The sequence below is a fragment of the Myodes glareolus genome, chromosome 3 (genome assembly GCF_982192425.1).
Source record: "Myodes glareolus chromosome 3, mMyoGla1.1, whole genome shotgun sequence".
NCBI lineage: Eukaryota > Metazoa > Chordata > Mammalia > Rodentia > Cricetidae > Myodes > Myodes glareolus.
Window position 1 is genome coordinate 1422800 of NC_142028.1, and position 24913 is coordinate 1447712.

Here is a 24913-nt window from a genome sequence, read left to right on the forward strand (position 1 = left end):
CATCAAGCCCAGCCACCCCTCCCATCTGTGGAGAGCAACCCCTCACTCACCAAGGAGCAGCTGCCGAGCTGACACGCTCTATGCCAACAAGAGTGCACTATAGTGGAAGAGCCTGAAAGAGCTGAACTGGAAGGGAAGTCTAGCTGCCGGAAGAACCCTCCCATCTGACTGGCAGGTCTGCTGGAGGCTCTGATTGGCTGTTGAGGTCTGAGTGATGGGACCAAATAAGCAGAAGGGACTCAGCAACATAGTCCAGCACTGGTTCCTAATCTAAAGACAGACCTGTCCCAGGCTGACAGGAGATTTATGCGAAGTTCAACAGCAAGTCTCTTGCTAATGTAAATCAATGGGTTCGGTTTTCAAAGGAAGTATACAAATTCAGAAAAAGGCCAATCAGACAACGTCGCATGAGAAGAACATTGGGTAATTCAAGAGCATACAAACAAAGTCCACAGTGGTGTTGGGACTGATAACCACAGTTTCTGCTCTTTTGTGAAAGTCCTGGGTATGAAGATTGGAAACAACCCTTTTCCAAAGGCCTTGTCCCACATCTTTACTAACGCTCCCCAGTTTATTCTCAATATTAGAGACAGAGCTGTGTTATTGCTCTATACATCAGGGCCTTAGAGAAACAACCCAAAGCCTAGGCAGGTTGCCAAACTCAGAGAGGCCTGGTCTCAAGTGTCTTCTAGAAGTTCTGCACTTAGCATTTGATGTTTAGGTGTAAGGTCCATTTGGAGTTAATTTGTGGAAGTCGTAATCAGAATCTCATGTACTGTGTAGAACTTCACCTCTCAGTCACAATGTAGAAGAGTAGAAATGGTAATATAAAGGATTGACCAATGTTTAGGAGATAGTGAGTCACACAAAGTAGAACTTAACTGAGGGAGGGCTGCCTCAGAAATACTCCAAAGACAAGTAGTACGTTAATCAGGATTTCATCCAAATCAGCAGGCAGCAGAAAATGACTATGACCTACTTCAACAAGGCCACACCTCCTAATAGTGCAACTCTTCATTGTACTTTGGGGGCCATTTTGATGTAAACAACCACAGATTCAAAACCCTTGTAAGTTCCTTTTGAACCGTGATCAATAAGTAAGCTCAAAAAACTCATTGATTAACCAGGATGGACTTTGGTGAAATTGTACTTTGTATCTTCAGTGGGGCTTATGGTTATAGGATAGAAATTGCTCCCTCCTCCTTCACAGGGGAGAAAATTCTCACAGCAGATCATAAACATATTTGTTAATGTTCCTACTTCTCATGGTATTAGAAAAAGGAAGCAGTACATAAAAAGAACATGTTAGAATAATATAAATGTGTAAATGACCATAGTAGAAAAGAACTTAGATATATGAACATGATTATGACTGGATTGCTCCAGGATAAAGAAGACTGGAAAGATTTTACAAACTATGAAGGTCTGAGTAAGTTGTTTAAGGTACATAAGGATGAGACTTAGGGATCATATATTTATTAAACTTTGCAAGGTCAGATTCCAGCTATTTCAAGGACTGGCTAAAAGGTATGTCAAACAAAGTTTACTGAGGTGTATCTGACTATTGAAGTATTATAAAGTAGTAAAAGTACAAAACTAGTATAAAACTAATCTTCTAGGTGTTTAATAATCATTCTTAGAGGCTATTCTAATGTCATTAGAGGGACCAAAAGGCAAAATATTTCTCTCATTTCTATACAAGGTCAGTGAGGACCCTAGGAACAAAGACTATTTATTTATCATTTATTGTGCTATTCATGGAGGCCATGGATAACCCAATCAATGAATTGAAATCATTATCAAGTCTACAAAAGGAGGCTCAATGTGGGAAAGCTTTCTTCAATGCTTCAAAGAAAGCCACAGTAAATAAAGCAAAGCTTTTGACTTATCCTCACATTGATGAAAACTGATAATAGAGAGACTTGAAGAATCTGAGATTCCTTCCAAGGACAAGTGACCTCTACAAACTAGATGCTGAACTGGCCTTGACAACACAAAAAGAAAGATTAATTCTGGCAACATACATTGTTCAGTACTCAAGAAGAAATTTAATCAAAGGATTAGAGGACTGGTAACAACACAAGAGTTCACACTCCACAGACATTAGATGTAAGTCTACTTGAGATATTATTTAGATAGCAAATCTCACTAATATTTTCTTAATAAAAAGATTCTGTACAGATTTGAGACATCAGAACTTGGCTCCTTTGCACACAGCAAAGAAGGACGGGCCCATGATTGTTTTAACCTCCAAATTAAATGATCCTAAATACCTCTTCTCTCCCTATCCAGAAGCCACATGGGAAAAGCATCATGCTGACTTTTGGCTGATGAAACAGGTATAAAAGGATATGACAGTTGGTTGTGGGCTCATCACTCTGAAGACCAACTGTAGAAGTTAAATGGAAACATCTAACAGATGGAAGATATTGTGAGCCCATCAAGAATGTCTTATAGACTTTGGATAAGTCAGTGTTTTCCAGAAAACAGTACATCTTTTCAGACAACTCTGTGTACATCTGAGAGTTTGGTCTTTATAAGAAGCTCTATGGAAGGGTATCATAATACTAACACCTGATGCCCCAAATTCAGCTGAAACAAATCAGATCAGTCATTGCCCCAATCCCAAAATGGTAGGTAGTATTACCTCTTCAGAGGAAAGTGGGATAAGAACTGGATGTAGAAATCAACTACACAATTTAGTGAATAAGAAAAACAACTCTCATGGCTCCCTATTGGCTCCCTCATGGCTCACAATCTACTTCCCACTGTTGCTCCTGATTGCTAGGCTTGACCAGAATCCCTCAATAGCAAGAACTGCCCAGCTGAGACTCAAGACAGCAGCAGTTCCCCTACTAGATGAGCAGAAATCAAATGATTAAGTCAGTACAGCCCTTCCCAGCTCTGCCATTCCACCCTAGGGGAAGACAGAGCTCTAGTTTGGAAAACTGGTATTTTACTAGAAACTCTTCCAGTCTCTCAGAGCACTTCCTGTTCCTCTTCCAAAATATGGTGTCCCTTGTGTGTGTGTGTGTGTGTGTGTGTGTGTGTTCCATTACAGAGTCACTGACCAGTGTAATCAACCCTTTCCCTCATAGCTCAGATATTCTGAAACCAAATATAGGTCACATTCAAACAGCAACCCTTGATTAATCAAAATTCATGATTTTGCTAATTTCTGGAATGTCTTAGAGGCAAGAAAGTGATTATGTAAATGATATAATTATAAGCCACAAAAATTAATCTAAAAAAGTGAAACAGGTTTATGGTCATGTACTCCAAAGTTCAGTAATTTATAATAGAACACATCAAGTATTAGTAACACATTTTACCTCAGGCTGTACATCTTAAATATGTAAAATAACAGTTCTTTTAGGCAGGGCCACACTATTTTATTCAGTTCTATTTTGGTCAGACTAGTGCAACCACTGTAATTTGGTTTCATAAGTTTGGTTCTTTATCCCAATTCTTGATTCCTTACTCTGTGGATGTAAGAAATGGGCAGTCAGAACATTTAGCAATCATGTAAAATTGATTGACTCACTACTTTTTTCTTATGTGAGCTAAGGTCTAAGGGGGAATGCTTTCATGCTCCTTCTTGCCCATACCTCCCTGTGCTGGGACTATACCTGATTTATAGTTTTTCAGTGAACTCAATGCTTACATGAGTCCCTCTTTATTTGCAAGCTCACAATAAAATACAGATTAGTTGGAGGACACTCATCTATCTTCCTTCTCACTGACCACTTAAGGCCCAGCCTTGAAGCAGTTGCAGGACTTTCTTTCCAGCACTGAGTAACAGAAGCAGGATTAGGTGTTCAAAACAATTCCAGAATACATAGTGTGAGAAAGGTAGGGCTCTATAAATTCAAGGTCAGACTGGTCCTCAACAATAGTTGCAGCACAGTCAAAGATACACAAAGTAACCCTGTCTTGAACAAACAAAAATGTATTAATTTAGTTTTCTGTGATGTGCCCAACTATAATCCAGGTACATTGGAGATAAGGTGGCCAAATCTCTCTGATTATCTACAAGATCCTAGTCTATACACTGAGTTCCAAGACAGCCAGAGATTCATAATCAGGCTATTATTTAAGGTAAAAAGAAATAGGAAAGAAAAAAGAACAAATTATTAATAAAAGTAATATAAACATAATATTTTTTGGTGTGACTAATTTGGAAAAGTGATGAAGATATAAGGTGATTAATTTATCCTTGGGGTCCTAACAGTTTTAGATAGATGGCAAGGGATATACACAACTAAGTTAACATAACTAAGTCATAAAATGAAAGCATTCCCATCTCTAAAACCCTCCCCAAACCTCAGCTCCTATCTCTCCTGTAAGGTGATCAGATAAGGAGTAAATGTTTCTTCAGTAGACACAGTCTCACCTGGAGGAGTCAGTCATTTTCCCCAGTGAAATTCCCAGGGAAACTCGAATTTCATAGTGTGTATTATTTCACTAGTTGTTAGCCAAAGGGAGAAATTTAAATGTATCTTAGAATATCCTTATTCCTGCCAGGCAGACAAGTATTGAGGATTGATGGGGTGGAGACTAAAGACCTTTACGTTCCCATGGAGACTGAAAAATGGGGGCTGTAGGATACTGTCACCTACAGTTACATAAGTTGCCAAAAAAGTAAATAGTGGAAGACCTGAAGGAGGCTGAACAACCAAAGTAGAGTGGATACAGAGTACAGATGGTGCCAACTTACTTAAGTGCACGCTATGCACTGCTCTTTGGCATTTGATCCTTGGGCTTTTGCAAAGATTCCTCCCTAACAATTCTTTCAACCACAGCTCCATGTAAGTATCTGATTAACTTAGCCTTACAGTGACTTCAGTTCAAGTCTCAGGATCTCCCCACAACCTAAATGTCATCTGGTCACCTCCATTCAAAACTCCTAACTGGAGATTTTGTAGGCATCAGGGAAGCACAATATGATTCCATTTAGATAAGTCAGACTTTATGCCTGTAAGTTCCTTTTCTCTACTTCACAGGAGGTAAAAACCTGGGGTCCATCTGACATGTGAGCTTATGGGTTCCAATAGATGGCTATTTACTACATTGGAGACAAACTCATTATTTTGGCTTTGGTTAAATGGTCAACGACCTTATTAAGATTTTTATTGTCAGTTTTCCTCCTGATCATTTTTGTACTTTACCCTCATTTTATGGAATTTTGAGCTCAGAAAATTCTTTAAGCACCAAGTCTAAGTTTCTGATGCAATCAATCTTTTATTTTATTTCTTCTGGATCATCAGCCACTTTCTTCATAGATTTCATCTTAGATCAGCCACTCACATCTTACCGCTACTAATGACATGTTCATGGGGGCTGAGTAGAAGGCTCAGCACTCAGAACAGTGGCTGCTCATTACCAGTACCTGACTTTGATTCCAAGTACCTACAAGATAGCTCATAACTATCTGTACCACCAGTTTCAGGGGATCAGACACCATCTTTTGGTTACCGCTAGTACCTGGCATGCACTTGGTATGCTTAATGGAAAACTTACACACCTATATTAAATTTCATTCTATTTTAAGATGCATGAAGAAACCCTTTTTACAATATGGAATCACACACATACCTTTCTTTTCACCATCTGCATATTTGGTGCCCTAAGAGACCAGAAGAATGCACCAGATCTCTAGGACCTGGAAATACAAGAAGCTCTGACCAATCTGAGATGGTGCTAGGAATCAAACTTGGGTACCCAAGAGAAGCAGTACTATGGAGCCAATAATCCAGGTCCCAAATATGTCATTATAATATTGAAGATGAAGAAGTTGCAGTGTTCCTTCTGTTTCCTATAACTTGAAGGTGAAGAAAGTTCCTCTAGATGGTTGTCAAAGGAGTCAATGGATTTCTATACCTTTGTGAAAGGACTCTTTATATTACTCCTTATTTTCATTGTTAACACAGTTCTGTTAATGTGAGTAAAAATAACAAAAGCTTTTGTTGGAACCCATGAGAGTCCTTTAACATTATATTAAGAAAATTTCCATAATGAGATATGATTTTTTTTCTTTTTGGAATTCTTTTGAGACAGGATGTATCCACGTGGCCATGGCTGCCCTGGAATTTACCATAGGAACCAATCTGGCCTCAAATACATAGAGATTTGCCCAATGCAGGCTCCTAAGTGCTGGGATTACAGTTATGAACCTCTAATTCCAGCTGAGGTATGTGTTTTTAAATGACCTGTCATCAAATCACAGAATGAAGGGATACACCAACAACCAGTTGCCATGCCACATTCATGGTAATCCCATATTTCTCTGAAACCAGGGGTCAAATTAAAATTTATAAATTGACCTAGACATTATATCACAACAACAGAAAAGGAACTAATTCAATAAAGTTTTATACTTGAATCAGTGTTTTATTTAACCGAGGAGAAAGAAAATCTAAGAAGGCTACATTATCATTTAAATTCATAGTGCAAGTGAATAGATCTGGAGAGAAAGTTATTCTGACAGTTGAAAGTAAGACTATACTTACAACTAAGAAAGGAAGGTAGTGTGGATATCTACAGCTGTATGGAATCAGGTATCCTGATTATCAGAAGACTGTCTATACTTACAGCTATGAAGGGCAGGTATCCTGTGATGTGTGGTTCCCCTCTGTATGCTGTGAATATGTTTTATTACCATTGGTTAATAAAGAAATTCTTTCAGCCTATACCAGGACAAAATATAGTCAGGCTGAAAGAGATATATAGAGTAGGTGGAGTCAAAGAGATGCCATGTAGCTGCTGATGTAGAAAGACACCAGAACACAACTTTAACACATTAGCCACAACCTTGTATCACTATAAAGTTTAATAGAAATGGGTTCACATAAGATGTAGGAGTTAGTTAATAAGAATTCTGAGTTAATAGGACAAACAGTTTTGTAATTAATATACTTTCCGTATGATTAGTTGGATCTAGGCGGCCAGGAACAAACAAGCAGTCCCTGACTGCAATCTTGGATATCTACAGCTAATAGGAAAGCTAGGATGACTGTTGTTAAGTTGGGTTATACCTGAAGCTGTGGAGAAAAGGTATCCTGCATACCTACAGTTCTGAATAGAAAGGTATCCTGACTGTCATGTCAGGACATACCTACAGCTGTGAAAGGAAAGTATACTGGATACCTACAGCTACAAGGAGAAAGGAATCCTGACTGTTGAGAAGTCTGGCTATAACTAAAGCTGTGGAGGAAAAGTATCCTGATACTTAGGGCTATGAAGAAAGTGCTATCCTGACTATAAGTAAGGCCATACATATAGTTGTGAAGGGAAAGTGTACTAGATACCTACAGCTATGAGAAAAATGATATCGTTGTGAAAGCCCAAAAATGTGAGCCTGTTTTCACCTTGCCTGAAGGTCAGGGAGTTAGAGGCTGCTCAAAATTGTTAACAATATCACCCACTGATACAAGGGGACTGATCTAATGAAAATTCACCAAGGCCAGCTGGACTGGAACTGAACGAGCACATGATCTAACCAGATTCTCTGAATGTGGCCAGATTCTCTGGATGTGGCTGGCCCGGAGTCTTTCTGAAAAGCCATTGACAATGACACTGGGACTTGTTTCCTCTGCATATACTGGATTTTTGGGATCCAGTCTATTTGGATACTCACCTTCCTGGACCTGTAGGGAGGGGGGAGGAACTTGAAATTCCCACAGGGCAGGAAACCCTGACTACTCTTAGGGATGGAGAGGGAGGAGGAGAGGGAGTGGGGGAAGTAGGAGGGTGTTGGGAGGAGGGACAGAAATGGAAACTTTTATAATTTAATAAACTTTAAAAAAAATGTTAACAATAAGGGTGGCTACACACCATGACCCAAGGTGTTTCTCACTCTTTATATTTTAAGAAAGCAAGAACATCTAAAGTCCATTTTTTGGGGGGAATGTCGGCATAGTTTTCCAGGCTACTTCTGGCTGGTTGGGGGGCACTAATAATCTTATGGGGATGCAAAAAATTTGAAATTATAAAAAGGTCCTAACTGAAGTATCCTTTGAGTCTTGGCTCAGGCATCAGTCTTGAATCTGTTCTGGATGTAGAACTCAGACATCCGGGTCATCTGTTCCTACTGGAGATTTCTCAGGTGGTCTTCCTTGATGAAAACTGACTTTTCTTAACTCAGAATGAATCCACAGCCTCACAATTTCTAACCTTAACCACTAACCCTAACTCTAACTACTTAACCCTAACCATAACCATAATCCCTAAACCCTAACCCTAATAACCCTAACCCTAAAAACCCTAACCCTAACCTCTAAACCCCTATCACCTAAACACCTAACCCCTAACCCTAAGCCCCAACCATAATCCTAACCCTAAGTGTACCCTAAACCTTAACCCTAAACCCTATACCCTAACCCTTCCTCTTGTAATACGTTGTTGCTTCCAGAAGTCAATGTGTCTTATTGTCATGAAAAGCCATAAGTTATTAAAGCATTTAAAATGTCATGTTCTGTAGTCTTTGAAAGATATGAAGAATGCCTATTTAACTGAAATATAACTCTATATATCTAGAAAATGTAACTAACATGACTACAAGCTTGACTATTATTGATGATTATCCATTAACAATCTATATATCCTAATTATACATTACATTTTTAGTACCTTAATCAATATTAGAAATATATATACATATAACAAAATTGACCTTAAAATGCATAGCAGTGCAAATTATTCATATCTATATCATATTCCCCTTTTAATGTAAAAGAACATTTATAAGCAATATCTGTGAATATGGACATATTTATTTCTCTCTGCTGTGTAGGGGCGCTGTTAATCAGGTCTTTCATGGTGTATCCTGTCCATTTCAGTCAGCACTTGGGCAAAGTAAGTTTTTGAGGGTGTTTATTGCAACCTTTTCAGGAGGGCTTGGTCTATCATACCATATTGGGATAGAAGCAATCTACAGGGTCTCATCCTCTATGAAAACAAAAGAAGAACCTCTTTTCCAAAGCATCATATCCTTAGATCCAAATTTTGAAGTAAAGATAGCTTTATAATACACATTTTGGATTGGCTTAGCAGATCACACAATAAAATGTCTCTCTGTATTTAGCTCCTTCACAGTCAAAAAAATTGAAAGAAAATACAATAATATACAGATTCCAAAATCTCTGTGAATTTTTCATTTTTATGTTGCTTTTTTCTTCTTTTAATCTATAACTATTTGTACTCTGTCTCTTTAAAGACTTTACCCTTTTTTAAAAGCATTAACTTTATTCTCTATATTCTTTTTCTTCTCTTTCCCAAGCCTACGTATGTCTATCTAATGCTATAACCCATTTCAAGGTCTTTTATGTCTGAATCTGTCCTATTACATTGTCTAACTCTTTGCTGTCCAGGAACTTTTTTGCTTTGTGCTTTTAAATCACTAAACACTTAAGAATCTAAGCTGTAACATTTCTAGGTCAAAAACAGGCACTGCAGGCTTGCTCCATCCAGTCCAACATGGCATAGCCACTCGGACCTCTGAGCATTGCACATTGCACCACTAGTATGGCAGAGCTGCTTGTGCCTCTAAGCTGCAACACGCAATGTCCCCCCTTTAAGGCACACAGCGAGTCTCGTTGCCATCAAACAAATCATAGCACTTTACTCCAAAACCCCATTTAAATGTTCTGTCTCCCACATGAGCCAGACAGAGAAAATGATGGCAGCACAGTCCAGAAACTGGTATTTCAAAACCACCACTTACTAGTTGACCTGATCCCATTGCCTAACCAGACAGGAAGAGCTGAGCCATGGGCATGGTCTCAGCTACTTTATTCCCGACCCCAAGTGGGCCCACATATGCTCCTTAGCTGGGAGTTTGCACTGGCAGCAGGGTCCAGGAAGCTTCACTTTAAAATGGAATGGCTTATTTTTTTATAAAACTGCTGAGACAGGAAATTCTCTCTTCAGCAAGCAACCCACAAAGAGCAAAAAGCTTAAACTCTATATTTGTGTCTAGAATTCCTTTTTAAGACCTCTTAGGTTTTATGTGGAGTCAGTTACCATATTGGAGGGCCAATGTGTAGAAAAAGGAATGGTGGGCCGATGTCTGCCACATGGCTGCCAGCCACCTGGCTAGCATATACCCCAAAATAATTACAAGGAAACTGTATTCATTTGAACACTGTCTGGCCCATTAGTTCTAGCCTCTTATTGGATAACTCTCACAGGTTGGCAGGGCCTGTGAAGGCTCATGGTCAGCACTAGATGGAAATGTTCCTGGGGTTCTCTCAATATCCTCACAGGAAGGAGAGGAGACAAGGAAGTCTTCCTAGTAATGGAGAAGAATATTCAATTACCACCTCCCTCAAACATGTCTGGCATTGTTTTCCAAGGAACCTGGCTACTTCAACAGCTGAACTGCTCCCAGACACAGAGGTGGTTGAGGGCAGCGAGTCACAGTGCAATGGGCAAGAACTCAACTTTTTTCATCTTAAAGAAATTTTTATTTATGGGCTTGAGCATCTTGAGGGGTTTGCCCCACCCGTGCTTCACTGGAAACCATACAATATGTTCCTCCAGGGCCTGGTGAGTGCTGAATCAAGAAAGGCAAGCTTCTGTGATGAGCTGATGGAGTTTTGTGACCTCTTAGTGGATGCTAAATCTTTAGTTTCCACTTGGATGGAAGACATGGAAAAACCATCACTTATAACAGTCCAGGATCATCGCACACTCAGAGAGATCAGTTGTCAATTGATTTGCTGTGACTTTGAGCCCACATGAGCTTTCAGGGTGCCTTCTAGATTTTTGTTAATGTGTTTTGTGGAGTCAGTTCTGGAGCCTCTCTTCAAGCTCACATCGAATTACTTTCTGTCTCCAAAAGATTTGCCACTTGTAACTTTACTGGAGATTTTTTCCAAGTACTTGTTTGGATCTTTGGAGATCCTTCCTAGAATAGGTTCCAAAATCTTTACATGGAATAAGTTTTCTGTTCTCTCGATTATGCTTTCCTACTAGTAAAAACTAGAGAGGAATTTTCTAGTTGGCTACAGATACATCTCCTAACAGTTATCAGTTAGCAGGGTATTTCTAATTTTATGGATGTCTGTGTGTGTGCTCACTTGTGTATATGCTCCTATGTATGAATGTCTACCACCACTGAGGTTTTCAGAAATGAACATTAGATCTTCTGACACTTGAATTACATTTAGTTGTGAGCCACCTTGCATGGGTGTGGGTGTGGAGAAGTAAACTCAAGTTCTACACAAGAACAGGAGCTACATAGCTCTCTGGGTTCCCGCTCCCAACCCTCCACCCATCCTACCCTACTCCACCCCCGATCTACTCCTCAGAAAGGGAGTCCACTTCAAGGTAAGACCAAGGTTCTCTATGATATCTCTAGGCTGAGTAAGGTATCACTCTAAAAAGATCAGCTCTAAGATGCCAGTTCAAGAACTAGGGATAAATCTTGGTCCTGCTGTCAGTGGCCCCACAGACTGCCCAAGCCTCATAACTATCCCCCACATTCAGTGGGCCTTGTTTGGTCCTATGCAAGCTACTCCACTATCAGCTATCAGTCCAGGGTCAGCAAGTACCCACTAGCTCAGGTCTATTGTTTCTGTGGGTATCCCCATCATGGTCTTGACCCCTTCACTCATGTTATCATTCCTCCCTCTCTTGAACTGGTCTTTAGAAGCTCAGCCCAGTCATTCCCTACAGATCTCTGTATCTGCTTCTATCAGTCGTTGGATAAAGGTTCTATGATGACAATTAAGGTGGTCATCAATCTGATTACAGAAGAAGGCCAGTTAAGGCATACTCTCCACTATTGCTTAGAGCCTTAGATGGGGTCATCCTTGTGATTTCCTGGGGATTTTTTCTAGTGCCGTGTTGTTTCTGGCGAGCCCTTTGATGGCTCCCTCAATCAAGATATTTCTTTCCTTGCCCTTCCCCTTGTTCTTCCCCCTTCTTGATCATCCTGTTCCCTCATTTTCTCCTCCCTTCTCTCGTCCCCCCTCTACCTCTTTCACCTTTCCTTCTCATCACCATAATCCCAGTCTTTTCAGGAGATCTTGTCTCTTTTCCCTTCTCAGGGGCATCCATGTAAGTCTATCTTGGGGTTTTCCTTGTAAACAAATTTCTCTGGGATCATGGATTATAAGATGGTTTTCCTTTGCTTTACATATGTTATTCATTTGTGAGTGAGTACATACCATGTTTGTCTATCTGGGTTACCTCACTCAAGATGTCTTTTTTTCTAGTTCCATCTATTTTCATGCAAATTTCAAGATGTCATTGATTTTACTGCTAAGTAGTACTCTCTTGAGTAAATGCACCATATTTTCTTTATCTTTATCCATTCTTCAGTTGAGGGGCATTTAGGTTGCTTCCAGGTTCTGGCAATTATTGGTGCGGGAGAATTATCTGCATTCTGTCAATCATGTATTTTAATAAAATGCTGATTGGCCAGGCAGGAAGTATATGCGGGTCAACCAAACAGGAAGTAGAGGCGGAGCAATGAGAATAGGATAAGGCTAGAGAGGAGAAAGCTCCCTCAGCCACTCCTGCGCAGACCACCGAAGAGGCAGCATGTAACATGTCCAGCTGAGAAAGGTACGGAGCCATTATGGCTAACATAGATGAGAATAATGGGTTAATATAAGTTATAAGAGTTAACAAGAAGCCTGACCTAATGGGCCAATCAGTTTATAATCTTATGGAGTCTTGTGCGTGATTTTCTTTGGAACTTGCCGACTTGTTGGGGTGCCGGGTGGGACAGAAACCCCAACAAGCCCCCTCATGCTACAAATTATGAATACTGCTGCTATGAACACAGTTGAGTAAATGTCCTTGTAGATTTGGACATGTATTCATGGAAATAACCCATATTCTATGAACACATACTACTTTACCATGTCATGTAAACCAAACTTGTATACATATATGTATAGCCAATTATCTGTGAAAGTAATTGCATTAGTTAGACTTCCTTAGAGGAAGAGGAAAATAACAGAGAGAACATATGTATGTATGTGTGTGTGTGTGTGTATATATATATACATATATATATATACATACATACATACATACATGTGTGTGTGTGTGTGTTTGCATATATTTATTCCAGAAGGGAATTATTATACTGCCATACAGGTTGTGGTGCAAATAGTTCAAGAATGGGTGTGTCTGACTGAAAGAATCCGATATTTGTTTAATCTACACAGCTGAATGTTTCAGCTGGTCTTTATCATCCATTCGAATCTGAAGAAGCATGTTTGGCTGCCAGTGAAGGAATGCCTCAGGAACAGGATAGATGAACTTGCCTGTAGAAGTAAGAGCAATCAGGCATATATCTACCTTCATCACTGCCATTTTAGGTGGACTGTCACCAGAGTTTTGTCCCAAATTTAGTGTGAGCTTTCATACCTCATATGATATAATTGAAACTATATCCCACAAGCATACCCGGACACTTTAGTTTTACTTGATTTCAAAGCCGTCAAACTGGCAGTCAAAATTAGACATTAAAATGATTGTGCAATAAGTGAAGAGAGATTTCAAACTATAAAACAAAACATACCTGATTTACAAGATCATCTTTATGAATTTGCTGTAATGAGAAATATATTGTTTGGTGTAATACTTTAGGGAATTAATGCCTGACATGGAAACTCTGACAGATGTTGTCCTAATCAGACAGAATATTACATACTTTGTTGTCCCTAAAATCACTCTTTTTATCTTTTTCAATTATTTCCTCCTATTATTTTCTTCCACATTTAATTTCTAAAATAACATCTCTTATATGTGTCATAAAGACAGTAGAAGTGTCAAATCATCAAATACACTTAGGGCGTTAACCATAAAATTTTGTGTTTGTACATTATGACTCTTTTCTTTGTTCTTGTTCCTGAAGATACTAAATACAAGAATGAAATGTTATGATCTGTTTGGATATATGTGCATTACAGTCTACTCCAATCTTAATTTACAAAGCAAAGGAAATAAATATTAAGTGCTTTTAGATTTTCTGGGCACTATAGTTTATATGTACAAAATGATATTCCAATATTTTAATATTTCATTATTGCATTGGATCATAAATATTTGAAAAAGATGAATAAATTTCTTTATGTCCAAATAATTGGATTACAACTCTATACTTTGTGATTAATACAGAAATAGTGAATAGTAGAAATAGGAAGCATCAACTTAATTTCTGGAGATCTAAAGAGATAATTTCTTATTTTCCATGTGATGTCACTTCCCTGTCTTTGATATATTACTCAAACACAACGGTGGGTTAATTAGTGATACTGCACATTTTTTTTCCCACATTGAAGTGATTATTCTTTAAGAATGTTATATCATGCTCACTGATAAGATTCTTCTGGTGGGGAAAGATAAATGGTTTTCTTTACTTATTCTCCTCAATAAAATATGATATTGGCAACTGGGTTTCAATTTGACTGAATTCTTAGACAACTAAGGCCTGTGGAAATACATTTGTGTTTGGCCAGCATTTCCAGAGGATATTGACATATGGGAGGCTGCTTAGTAGAAGGTATGATACAACCCCGCTGCATATAAATGGTGTTATCCACTGCTCTAGGTATCCCTAGCAAAGGAAATTAGAGTCAAAGATGATACTACTATATGCTTGTGTATAAGGTACTTTTATTCTTGTGTGAACACCTCTATGGATGCACTTGTCATATTTGGATATGAGACTCAAGAGTTTTTCAGGTTTCCACAAAGAATAGTTATCAGACACACTGTAGGGTTTTCTCATACCATCAGCACTGAAAAAGGACAACCAACTGTTGTGAGAACTCTTTCAGTCAAAAACTTTTAAGATACTGGCCCATTTTGGGTGTGGCCACATATATTATAGGTGCAATTGAAAAGTATGCCCCCTTTTCTACTGGATTTGGCTCCGGTTCCTAGCGCATGCAGAAGACTGCAGATTGCTATCATTACTGTCAGTTTATCTCCAAATAAATAAACCAATCCAGGCTATTGGGGAACTCTTTGATACTATTACAACCAATCTAGGTCTTGGTTTCTTGGGCAGAGAACATTAGGAGTAAAAATCAGACAAATGATTTTTAAAAAGGTAAATTATCTTTGTAGCAGAGACAATTATAGAAAATTATAAAAAAAATCAAAATGGAGAACTGTGTAGGTTTATCTCAACTGAATCAACCACAGCACAACTCCCGCACCTCAGACTCAGGAATCATTGTGAAAGAGGGGTGAAAAGATTGTAAAACTCAAATTAAAAAAGGACTTGTCTTTGTCTTTGCATCTCCTAGAAATGTCAGGACCTATATTCATAAAATGTCACTAACATGACTGGATAAACATGACCTGAATAAGGAATACACCAGTAGACATGCAAATATTGACAAAGGAAATCACAAGAGGCATCAACACTAAGCAAAGAAATACATGTAACTGAAGAATGCTGAGAGTGTACACTTGAGAGACAGAGATAAGAAGATGTTTATGAGTTGAGGCCAGTCTGGTCAACAGTGCAAGTTGCAAGAAAAGCTCCAAAGCTACAGAAAAATCTTATCTTGAAAAAACAAAATATGAAAAAAAATTGTATTCTGTATTCTGTCAATTATACTTTAAAAAAATGCTGATTGGCCACTAGCCAGGCAGAAAGTAGAGGTGGGACAACCAAACAAGAAGTTGAGGTGGGTCAATGAGAACAAGAGAATTATGGTAAGAAGGAAGTCCTATTCTGCAGTCCTGGTCCAGCCACAGAGCAAGCAAGATGTGACTGCCTCACCAAAAAAACATACCAAGCCAGGTGGTTAACATAGCCAAGAATAATGGGCTAATGTAAGTTATAAGAGTTAATAAGAAGCCTGAGCTTATGGTCCAATCAGTTTATAGTTACTATAGACCTCTGTGTGATTTCTTTAGGACTTAAGAACAGTGGGAAACAGGTAGGGCAGAAACCTTGGACAAGAAGCAAACAAAGAATTTGGAGGGTGGAAAAATTAGTCTTCCTCAGTAATAAAGACATAATTAGCTACACTGTACCAAATATTCAGTCCTGAAACTGGAGGCATACAAATAATGGTATGCAGACAGAGCAGGTGAAATTTCTGTATTCAAGCATGCCTTTGTGTTGGACTGGTCAACTTGTTCACATGTTCCTGAAAAGGGAAGTGAGGATTGAGGAAAGAAATAGATAAGAGACAGAAGACAGAGTTGGAAGGGCTTCCAGGGAATACTGTAACTACCTCAGGTTTATTACTCATAGCCCTTATGTTCCCCAATTAAAAGGGGAGAACAAAAGACTCCTTCCCATAATACAAGGAAGAAGTAAGCTTAATTAACCCTTTACATCTCAAAACACCTAGTAACCATGCCCTAAGCTAAACATCCTGTTGTTTGATCTTTGAGTAGCAAGACATCCAGTAGCCACACTGTTGTCCAAATATCCTGTGATCTGTCCTAGAGGAGCAAGAATAGGTTTGAATTCTCTGACCTTTAGTCAAAATAGAATGGATTCAAAACTGTGAACTCTCACACATGTGCACACACATGCACCTGCATGTGCATATGTGTACATGTGTGTAACAATAATTAAGAAAACAGGCCATTACTTTTAAAGAGAATGAAGGAGATACATGGAAATAATGCTTGAAGGGAGGAAGGAAGAGGTGGGAATGTTACTATTTTCACAGTTCACATTAGCACATTTTAAAATAGGTTGTGGATGAAATTGCCTTGGACATGGAAGAATCGAAACAAATAAGGAAGATTGTAGACTTATAAAGTTCAATTTCAGTTTCATTGAATGATGATTTCACTAAAATCCCTAAAAAAAATTTTATCACCATTGATATGTCATTCTAAAAATGGAGACAAGGATAAGCAGTGAATATGATAACTATAGGTGCATTGGTTGTATATTCCCAAGAAAAACACTGAGAGAGGAGTGTAATTAATCACATTGGAATAACTCAGAAGAGTCAGAGCCTCAGGAGAATTAAATCTCCACAGTCTCAGATGAAAATAAATGTGATGAACTTATTTTCAAGTACATCAGTAAGGACAGGAAGACCCTCTTGTCACAGGTGGGAGATTATTTGTAAAAATACAAAAAAATATATTATAGCCTTTACTAGACATGAACTGAAGTTCAAGAAAGAATGAATAATTAGCTTTATTCCTGCTTAAGTAGTTATATAAGTTCTACTTAGTATCTACAGGCAACATTTTATTATTATATGTTTAAGAATTTGTTTCTTTATTTGTTCTATATAAAGAATATCAAGCATCTCTTTAAACTGTTATTCTGTGATTCATTCTCTGTCAACCTTCCCTCTCTCTCTCTCCTCCATCCCTTTTCTGTGTAAAAATAATAAAGCACAAAAATAACCAAAATGTTACACAGAACTGCTCATGTAAACCCTAAATACATAAGAATTTTATCTGTACAATTTCGCTAATTAGTTCACATTTGCATCTATATCTTAAAGTTAAGAGTTAAATTAAGCAAAAATACTTTTTAACAGTGTAAGCAACTGTTGACACTTCTTGCGAGTTCTAGTTTATTTGTTAAAGGTTTTGTCAGCTGAGCATATTTAAGTAAATAAAAGTGGTTATAAAGGCAGTAGCTGGTGGTGAATGATAGGTAAAAAGAAATTGTTTTTCATCTTTATGTAAACACTTCAGAAACTGAAATAATACCCTGACTCTCTTAATCTACTGTCTGCTAATATGAATAGATAGGTATAAAATTTATAATGTACAATATAAAAATATAATGATACTGATTATGACTATAATAAGACTATATATAAATTACATCTTATGGCATAATTTGTCTGTAATATGTCACTTTTTTCACACTATGTAAGATCATAAATGAACATTTTTTATTCATACATTTTACTGAATAATAAGTGATGGAGATAAAAACAAGTCATATAAATCATGTCTTAAAAACATAAATTGATAGATAGGTAGATAAGTAGATAGATAGATAAATAGGTAGATATATATATAGAGAGATAGATAGATAGACAGATAGATACATAGATGGATGGTAGATAGACATATAGATATATAGATAGATGATAGATAGATAGATAGATAGATAGATAGATAGATAGATAGATAGACAGACAGATAGATAGATAGATAGACAGATACATAGATACATACATAGATGGATGTAGACATGGATGTAAAAGTCAATGTAATGATTCTCCTCTATGACGACTTTTCTATAATCATACTATATTACTACTGCATTTTATGTTAGCTGTTTTCTTAGTGTGCATGTGCACCTGGTGCATGCCTAAGAATGTGAACATTTTCTGCATTATGTATCCAAAAGAAATAAAACCCTTAGAAAATTCATTATCTTAATGAATTTTTTAACTATTTAGATCATGCATAAGGAAGAATGGACAAGAGAAACTGCTCATCTGCACCTGAATTTCTTCTGTTGGGAATTACCAACAAGCCAGAGATGAAAGTAACTTTGTTTATAGTATTTCTGATTATTTACTTTACTATTCTTCTGACAAATCTAGGAATGATCACATTAATCAGAATGGATCCTCAGCTTCGCACACCAATGTACTTCTTCCTCAGCCATCTCTCTTTGTCTGACCTCTGCTATTCCACTGCAGTTGGCCCCAAAATGTTGATAGACCTTCTTGGAGAAAATTCAATTTCCTTTGTTGGCTGTTTTCTCCAACTCTTGATTGTCTCTATTTTTATAGATGTTGAGTGCATGCTTCTGGCAGTGATGGCCTTTGATAGGTACAAAGCCATCAGCAACCCTCTGATGTATGCCGTTGACATGTCTGGTAAAGTTTGTTGTCAGTTCTTAACTGGAATTTACCTGATAGGAACTATAGATGGCTTCATACATACCTCATTGGCATTCAGCTTATGTTTCTGTGGCTCGACTCAGATTAATCACTTCTTTTGTGATTTACCTCCAGTCCTACTTCTTTCCTGCTCTGACACACAGCTCAATGAACTTGTATTATTCACTCTATTTGGTTTTATTGAATTGAGCACCATCTCAGGAGTCCTCATTTCTTACTGCTACATCATCTCATCTGTGGTAAAGATCAGCTCTACTGGGGGATGGTTCAAAGCCTTCTCTACCTGTGCCTCCCACCTGACTGCAGTTGGGATTTTCCAGGGGACCATGCTCTTTATGTATTTTAGACCTAGCTCTGCCTACTCTCTAGATCAAGACAAAATGACATCAGTCTTTTACCTCCTCATTATCCCCATGATAAACCCTCTGATTTACAGCTTGAGAAACAAGGATGTAAAAGAAGCCTTGAGCAGGCTCAGACATAAAAGATTACTTTAAGAAAATGCCTCACATTTACACAAGCATATTTATGATAGTTGAGGTTTATTATTCTATCTTTCATGTGAATCAATAACATCGGTTTGTTAAAGATTACGAAGTGTTGCTAGAATATTCTAATATCTAAATAATTGTTTTATATTCTAAATATATCCTACTGTAATAATGTATTTTGCTAATGTTTGATTTTCATGTTATGAAACTTTTATTACCAATCAACTCTGATTCTTCTTCTATTTTGTTGTTTAGATTTAAATGTACAGTATGTGATTTATTTCATTTTTCTACATTTTTGTGCTCTGAATTTCTTCAAAAACAAACAATGTTATTCAAGAATGAGTATATGCCAGTGGAATTAAACTGAGTACTCTAAATTTTGTGTTTATGAACAGGTGAATCCAAAATTGAAAAAGACACAAAGACACATGAACTTCTCTTCAGGAAAAATAAATACCATATCCATGTGGGCAGCTCAATGACTTTGGGTTGAATTGCTTCTTCTTATAACTAAATATCTGCCTGTGTGGTAGAGGGAGGAAATGTATCATAGAGTTTATTATTAAAGAAATTATTTAGATGTGAACAAGTCCATACTATTTAGAATTTATAGAACTTTGACATATGTTGCTTTAAAAAAAGCTATTTAAAGGATTCTGCTATAAAATTCTTCTATACCGGAGTTACAAACTGTCAAGCCCTCTACTTTTCTTCCATTCTCTCTATTTCAATTGCAGTGAAATGTTCTCCTGTACAAAATATTTGCATCCTCAATCAAGTATTTATTGTTATTCAGTTTCTTAAATATGTACCTGTAGTATAATCTATAAAGATGTTTTCACTCTCAGCATATCATCTCTGTTAATCAAAGAACTTCAGTTGTGTCTGAGACAAAGAGGAAAAAAAAGTCATAAAATAAAATGTCAGAACATAGACTTTTAAGGCTTATAACATTTTAAAGCTTATAACATTAGTAAAGTAAATATACATCTATTAATATGTACACATAGTACTGCTTTTAAGTAGTCCATAAAGCAACTTGATAGAAATGTAATGATCTAAAAATAAATATTCATTTTTTTTAAAGTAAACAACTTTCCTGTTCTTCTTCTCCATTGTCTTTTCCATCTTTATGTGTCAGGTTACTGATGCACTAAAGCAGCAAATCACGTTCCCAAGGACATGTGGTTCTTACATTGAATGTGGCCGTAAGACGGGGTGACATCATTTTCCATCACAATTTATTCTTTTTTTTCTTTTGTTGAAAATATATTATTTTCATATTATTTATGCTGATTATGTTTTCCCTTTCCATTATTCTTCCAAGGTCCTCTCCACCTCTCCTCCTTTTAGGATCTACCTGCTTCGTGTTTCTCATTAGAAATCAAACAGGAAATCCACAATGATAACTCCAGCTAAGACTCCTAACAATAGTAAAGAGGGTGTTGAAACTGCCCTTCTCCTACACTGATTGGTAACAACCCTAATTGTCATCGGAGAACCTTCATCCACTGGGCCAAACTCATCTGGGAGTTCTGTAAAAGGCAGGGGGTGTCAAGGTCAGAGGAGGGTAACCCATAAGAAGTGACTTGAGCTCCTGGGAGCTCAAGGACTCTGAAGCCACAACTAGAGACCCCACATGGGAATGACCTAGGATCTCTGCATGAGTGTGACAGTTGTGTAGCTTGATCCTTTTGTGGGGCTCCCAACAGTGTGATCAGGACCTGTTCCTGGTGCTTAACTTGGCTTTTGGGAACTTATTTTTAATGCTGGAATGCTTTGCACAGACTTGATGCAAAGTGGGGAGATTGGTGCTACTTCAACTTGATGTGGTGTGCTTTGTTGACTCGCATGGGAAGCCTGTCTCTTTCTGAAAGGAGACTGAGGTGGAGGAGGAGTTGATGTGGGAGGTGGGGCTGTGAGGGATAGATAGGAGGTTGGAATAGGGAACAGAAGAAGAGGAGGTAGGGGAAACTGTGGTCAGTATGTAAAATAAATGAAAAATACAGGTTTCTAAGGGATAAAAATAAAATATACTCAAATAAATTAAAAAAGATCAGAACAGGATAAAAGAAACAAATAATAAAAAAGGGAAAGGAATAAGAAACAAATAGTCTCAGAGATCCACTAGTCTGCACACAGGAATTCCAATAAACACTATACTGGAAAACATATATACAAAGATACTGAAGATGCAAACATTCTTTCAATTATATCAAAGATTATGCAAAATGTATTGGAACTTATTAGGTCACAGATTAAAAGAGGAAAACAGGTCAATGGTTACCTTTAGTCTTCTCAAGGGATATTTGAATTTTAATATGTTTGAACAGTCAATTCAGATACACATTAATCTCATTGTATTATGTACAACATGTGAACAAAAGGAAAAGAAAAGTAATGTCATCGATGTCTCAAAATACAATGAGTCAATTATTATAATGTGCCTCTAAGTTGAGGTTGAAATTCTGACCCTTGGATTCATTTAAAAGAATTTGTGACTCAAAATGAAGTTCTCACAGATTAGTTTTTGATCTGAAACTTACACAGAACTATAGACCACAACTTCAGAGGCTTTGTTACTTTGAATAGGACTTTTTTGTTTGAAAGTTTTTTATTTATTTATTTCTTATATATACAATATTCTGTCTGTGTGTATGTTTGCAGGCCAGAAGAGGGCACCAGACCTCATTACAGATGGTTGTGAGCCACCATGTGGCTGCCAGGAATTGAACTCAGGACCTTTGGAAGAGCAGGCAATGCTCTTAACCACTGAGCCATCTCTCTGTTTTTAATTTCTTTCCTGTATTGTCATTTCTAAACAACACCTTCCCTTTTAAATGTAAACTGATGGTTGTAGGTAAATACTACTGAGTTAGATACATCAATCTGTAAGTCTACTTGCTTTGTATGATACAATTAGATCAGAAAGTAAACAGAGTGCTTGTAACACTGAGAGAAAATGGAAACAGTCTAAAACTGAGTGGTAGGAAAGGTGATGTATAATATATTTATATGTACTAGACATTAGGTCATTCTAAAAAAAGCCCTTGAGTAAGGCGAACACGTTGACATCTTTTCAGCTTGCTATTATTTCTAATATGTTAGGCAGTATCTCAGCAATGTTTTCATTAAATTCATCATAGTTTTACCTGCATTGCCACCCAAGTAAAACCAATGAAATATAAAAATCAGCTTAAGAAACCACTAAAGAAACAATTCATTAATCAGTATTTCTTTCATATTTTAATCTAACACAGTTGTATCTTAAAGGAATCATTCAACAATTCAGTAGTTAATGAGTCTGTATTTTCAATCTTGCTACAGCCGATAATACAGCTTGCTACTATTTCTACCATGCTAGCCAGTATCTCAGCAATATTTTTATTCAATTCAGCATATTTAGCCCTGCACTGCCACCCAAATAAAGTCAATAAAATATAAAAATCTGTTTAAGAATGACAAAAGAAAAAATTCATTAATTAGTATTACTTTCTTATTTAAGTCTCACATGGTTGTATTTTAAAAGAATTGTTCAACAATTCACTGGTTAATGAATCTGCATTTTCAGTTCTGCTTTACCTGAAAATCATTTCTTCATGCGTGTATTTGGATGGACCCAATCATTACTTTATTATGTAATTGATGCTTTTATTTGTTTCCACATGTCATATCAAATATACTTTTCAGATGCTTATAATATAAATTCGACAGACAGTCTTTGAGCAAAAGATATCCACAATTGAAAATGAATATCTAAGAGAAATTGAGTGATAGATAATAATGGCTTTGCAAGATAATTATTTATGACCTACCAAAGGGAGCATTAGCCCTTACAATGAAGTGGGCATGGATGGGTAGAGAAGCTACCAAGAAAGCTGATACCAGCTACAGTTCATGGTTAACTTTGTGAAATCCCTTTTGTTTCTTCTTAACCTCCTTTGCACATCTTTAACTCTAAAGAAGAAATGGACTTGCAACCTATAAGAGTTTTGTAATTTCCAGATGCTCCGACTAGAATTTGTTCTTTTCTTCAGTGAGCTTATCTTTAGGTATGAAACAGGGTATCTAATTTAAGGTTGCTGCTGGTCTCTTGAAAACTACACTTAAATATAAACTCTAGAACTTTTCTGTACAAGCTTCATTCTACGACAATTTTAAAACTGATTAAGCTATATTTTCTCAAGTTTGCTTGAGAAATTTATGTCTATTACTAACAATTCATAACAACATTTATGATCATAGATGAAGAGATGATTCACCATTAAAAATCCCATAATACAGAGAAAACAATATAGCATAATGTTTATAGTTTATAATTCAGAATCCAATTATGAAGTCTAACCAAATTTTGACATAGAATTTTCTTACCACTTGTAACATTCTAGGATTACTGGTAGGTGTCCATAAGTTTTGCTTATTAAAATAACGTTTCAAAGAGAGACTTGAGGACAATGAAGAATAAAATTATAAGTAATTATATAGATACCTTCACATTTTATTTAATAAAATGTAATGCAAAGACAGGCTAGCTGGGATATCCTAGTATTCTCAGACGTGGGAGACTTGAAGCAAGGGGTTTTCAAGGGCCAATCTGGAAAACATGATGAGTAGCCAAAACTGCACAGGAATGAAGAAAAGTGGTGATAATTCTGAAAAAAATATTTAAAGCCATTTGTTTATTTTAATTTTCTTCAAAGACTCTTTCACATCCTTGTTTCTCAGACTGTAAATCAATGGATTCAGCATGGGAATTACAAGGGTGTAAAATAAAGAAGTCATTTTGTCTTGATCGAGGGAGTAAGAAGAGCTTGGACGAAAATACGTGAAGAGTAAGGTTCCCTGGAAAATAGCAACTGCAGTCAAGTGTGAAGTGCAGGTGGAGAAGGCTTTGAATCTCCCCTCAGTAGAGTGGATTTTTAAGACCGATGAGATAATATAACAGTAAGAAACAAGAACCCCTGAGATGGTGCTCAGTTCAAGGAAACCATAAATGGTGAATAATGCCAGCTCATTTATTTGAGTATCTGAGCAGGAGAGCAGGTAAAGGGGAGGTAAATCACAGAAGAAATGGTTAATCTCATTGGACCCACAGAAACATAGGCGGAATGCCAAAGTCGTGTGTATCAAAGCATCTGATGTCCCCACCAGGTAAACCGCAGCCATGAGCATGGAGCACAATCTGCTGGACATGTTTGCTGTGTAGAGCAAAGGGTTGCTAATGGCCTGATACCTATCAAAGGCCATCACTGCCAGGAGTACACACTCAGAATCTGCAAAGGTACAGGAGATGAAGAACTGGGTAGCACAGCCCCAGAAGGGAATTGATTTATTTTTGCCAAAGATATCTACTAGCATCTTGGGGCCAATTGCGGTGGAATAGCAGAGATCACAGAAAGAAAGGTGGCTCAGAAAAAAGTACATCGGTGTGTGGAGCTGTGGATCCACTCTGATCAAAATGATCATACCAAGATTCCCCAAAAGGTTGATGAGATAGATGAGTAGAAATATGGCAAACAGCGTCCCTTTCATCTCAGCATTATTAGTAACTCCCACGAAAATGAATTCATTCAGTGAGCAGTTTCCTATGTTCAT

General features: G+C 37.2%; 2 protein-coding genes across 2 annotated transcripts; one reads left to right on the top strand and one right to left on the bottom strand.

Moving 5' to 3' along the window:
- The first annotated feature begins 1531 nt into the window (after positions 1-1531).
- On the top strand, positions 1532-19321 carry LOC125399471 (olfactory receptor 5W2-like). Its single transcript, XM_087903821.1, has 2 exons — positions 1532-1541; positions 18387-19321. Exon 2 carries the CDS (start codon positions 18392-18394, stop codon positions 19319-19321), a length of 930 nt encoding a protein of 309 aa, XP_087759947.1. The 5' UTR covers positions 1532-1541; positions 18387-18391.
- A 4662-nt stretch (positions 19322-23983) lies between these two features.
- LOC125399470 (olfactory receptor 5W2-like) lies at positions 23984-24913 on the bottom strand. The gene has a single exon (XM_048432881.3). The coding sequence runs from the start codon at positions 24911-24913 to the stop codon at positions 23984-23986; it is 930 nt and encodes a 309-aa protein (XP_048288838.3).